Raw genomic sequence first — 3,060 nt, 5'->3', positions numbered from 1 at the left:
TAGTCCTCAGATCCAATTTCAACTTTTATAATTGAACCGAGTTTGAAATCGCAGCAGATTTGAAGATACAAAGTTTCAAAGTTTGGAGGAATGCCCGATTTCAAACTTAAGCAAAACGGCGGTTTGGCCGATTTTTTGGTTTTTGGCTGACTTGAGCCCAAATTTTAAAAGCTTCTGATGCGAATTTGATCAGAGTCCAATTGACAAAGTTGTTGTATAAACTTAGTTCTCAATCTCTTATAAAGGGTTTTTCTGATGTTCTATTCAACTTTTGAAGGATAAGCTCACACCATGATGCCTGATTGAGCTGCTTCCAGGTTTGCAGGCCTTGGGCTGAGTTGACCAAACTAGCTGAATTTGACTGGGTTTTTGGAAGCCTTCTGTGCAGATTTAGACCTTACTCCTTTAGTCAAAGTTGTTAAGGGCTTGAAGCTCTAAAACGTTTGTACAAAGCTCAGCTTGTGTTCATATTAGAAATTTCGAAATAAAGAGCCCCAAAGTTGGGACTTCAACTGTTTTTCTTAAATTGACACAGATTCAAATTTCAAGTTTTTGAAGGTCTTCTTCTCAGGTTCAGACAAAAAACCAAAAATAAAAGTTGTTGGGAAAGTTGAGTTCTACAACTCTTAGTTGGATATATTTTTAAGTTCTTAAGCAAAAATTTGAGTTACATTTTAAACAGCGGTTTAGCTTGTGAGGGAAAAAGTGTCTTTTTACCTATCTTCACAACTGCCAATTGTTCTTCTTTATGATCTAATAGCTTTATTTAAGATTAAACATGATTTAATTAAGCTAGGTTGTTATAGTGGGTGTCCTACACTACTTCTGTTCATGTTTACGTTCTCAGAAGAAAAGAAAAGTAAGCGACTACCTTTCCCGGATATGATATTTAGTAGAGTGACTTTATAGAGCCAGGAAGAGCTAAGAGAAAAAGTACAGTTAGGGCGATCTAGTTTCTTGTTCTTTTGGGTATGAAAGTCTACCAAGAAAGGGAAGGATCGCGATAGATACCTCGTCTTTCTTTTTGACCAAGGTGATTTAGGATTTGATTGAAACTCTTCCCTATTAAAAGATGGAGGTCGGGAGTCTGCTTCCGCCCAAAGGGAAGTGAAAAAGCGAGTACTCATTCTTTTCCTCGTTGCCAGGGGAAGTTCTATTAAGGGTGTGGAGCAGCCGAAAGGGCCCCATACATCAAAGCCAGATAAAGAATCTCCAACAAGATTAGAAATTGGATCGTTCAAGTCCAAAGGATAGAGAAGAAATCCTATCCATCATGGTCACCAGAATATTTTTCATCGAGACAAAACGCTGCTAACGCTGTAATATTGGAATATTGGGACTACTACTACAAGTGGGAACAAAAGAAAAACCTTTTGTCGACTAGAGTTTGATGTCAATTTATCCACACTTCCATGACTTCTAGATGAAAGCTAACTGCTTGTTGGCTGGGAGCTGTATGAGCGGTAACGTCCACGTACGGCTCCGTGAGAAGGTGGACGGAAATGGCCTTGTTGTACCTCACTCCCGTCTTCAATGGGGTCTGCTCTATTTTTTGGAAGAGTATGCCAATATGATCTTAATGAGGTGTGGGGCTTTGCATCTGACATTATTTGGGCTTTCCTTTCCGGGAGCCTGCGTCCTAGCCCTTTTGTGCAATAAACCCCTCCAGCCGAAGACCAGTGATAGGTGGTCCCACGGAGCTTTCGGAGAAGGGTAGCCTAGTGTGTAAGAACACCAATGAACCGTGGCGAACCCTCAAATGACCCTTCTAAGATAAAGGGGGAGATCCTCAGTAGTAGTGACCCTTTGACTCTTCCACTGACTTAAATATGTACCGAATGCTCATACGGGAAAGTGAACTCCTGGGTCTGGAACTAGGGGGGTTGCTCCGAGAAAAAAATCCTTTCTTTCTCGTCCACTCCAAGGGGTGCGGACACACTTGCGCGAATTATAGTTGATGGTTACAAGAATGGCGAGGAAGCGAAGAGTTCCCGATGACATTCAGGGATGAATGGAGACCCATGGGGTAGGGATAATCATTTCGGTCCTGGAAGAGGTGGTGAAACCAGTCTGAGCTGAGGGAAGCCAACCAATTGAGTCACTAAAATGACTGCTGGAGGTGCAGCCTAAGCCCAGCTTCTTGTAGCTGCTATTGCGAAATACGGCTTCCCTTTCTTAATATCCAAATTTCCACAAGGGGGCTGGGCTGCTCACCTTCATAGAAAGGTGACCGGGCCTAGATTAGATGTTCGCCATTTTATAGAATAGAAAGAGAAGGTAAAGGTGGGCTTTATTGGTAGTGGCTGAGGTCCATGAAAGAATCGCTGGAGCACATCAAGCGGGCAGAAGAATGAGACGGCTGATACACAAATATGGGTTTTACTGGCCAAACATGGAAAAAGATTGCAATAAATACGCCCGAGGATGTGAGGCTTGCCAAAGATACAAACCGATTAAGAACCTGTAAGCGGAAGAATTACATGAAATCATTAAACCTTAGCCATTTCGAGGTTGGGCAATTGAAACAATTGGAAAAATATATCCTCCTTCTAGCACCTTTTAACAATCTTCTTCTATGTTGAAGCATAATAGGAACAGGCCAAAACATTCTTTCAAGAATCTCCAAATCCCCCTTCCTTGACCTACCGGATACAAGTCAAGTCACACCTGGAACCCAGACGAAATCTGGCATCTAATAGCTGGGGCTACCCCCATCCACATAACCCCTTATTTTCTCTCCAATGGTAGATTTGAAGAAATTCGCATGCTCATATCGTGCTCTATCCCACGAACATCCCCAAGAAAAAAAATTCAAAGAGGAGCCATATGCTTCATATATTGATGGTTTCTTGGAGGATGGATCCTAATGCAAGTAAGCCGGAACTCTTCCACATAACTTTCAAGGCGACACTTGGGGCCTTCCATGTTATAGTCAGCCAAATCTATTTTACCAGGTACCAGAGAAAGAGTAAGAACACCTGCGTTTCAGTATACCATCCTTCCATGCAGTAGTAATCTCCCCCTCTAAAAAAGTAAGTTGAGATTCAAAGCATTTCCATA

At 42.0% G+C, this 3,060-nt stretch overlaps 1 protein-coding gene across 1 annotated transcript; it reads right to left on the bottom strand.

Annotated features, from left to right (window-relative positions):
* Positions 1–963: 963 nt before the first annotated feature.
* On the bottom strand, positions 964–2,850 carry LOC140222439 (uncharacterized). Its single transcript, XM_072293019.1, is given in 7 exon segments — positions 964–1,436; positions 1,438–1,492; positions 1,495–1,547; positions 1,549–1,642; positions 1,645–1,768; positions 1,836–1,898; positions 1,900–2,850. Coding segments are annotated over 7 exon segments (534 nt in total). The 5' UTR covers positions 2,002–2,850; the 3' UTR covers positions 964–1,393.
* Between the last annotated feature and the right edge of the window lie 210 nt (positions 2,851–3,060).

The sequence above is a fragment of the Setaria viridis genome, chromosome 1, assembly GCF_005286985.2.
Source record: "Setaria viridis chromosome 1, Setaria_viridis_v4.0, whole genome shotgun sequence".
Lineage (NCBI taxonomy): Eukaryota > Viridiplantae > Streptophyta > Magnoliopsida > Poales > Poaceae > Setaria > Setaria viridis.
This window is presented reverse-complemented; position numbering and strand designations above follow the sequence as displayed.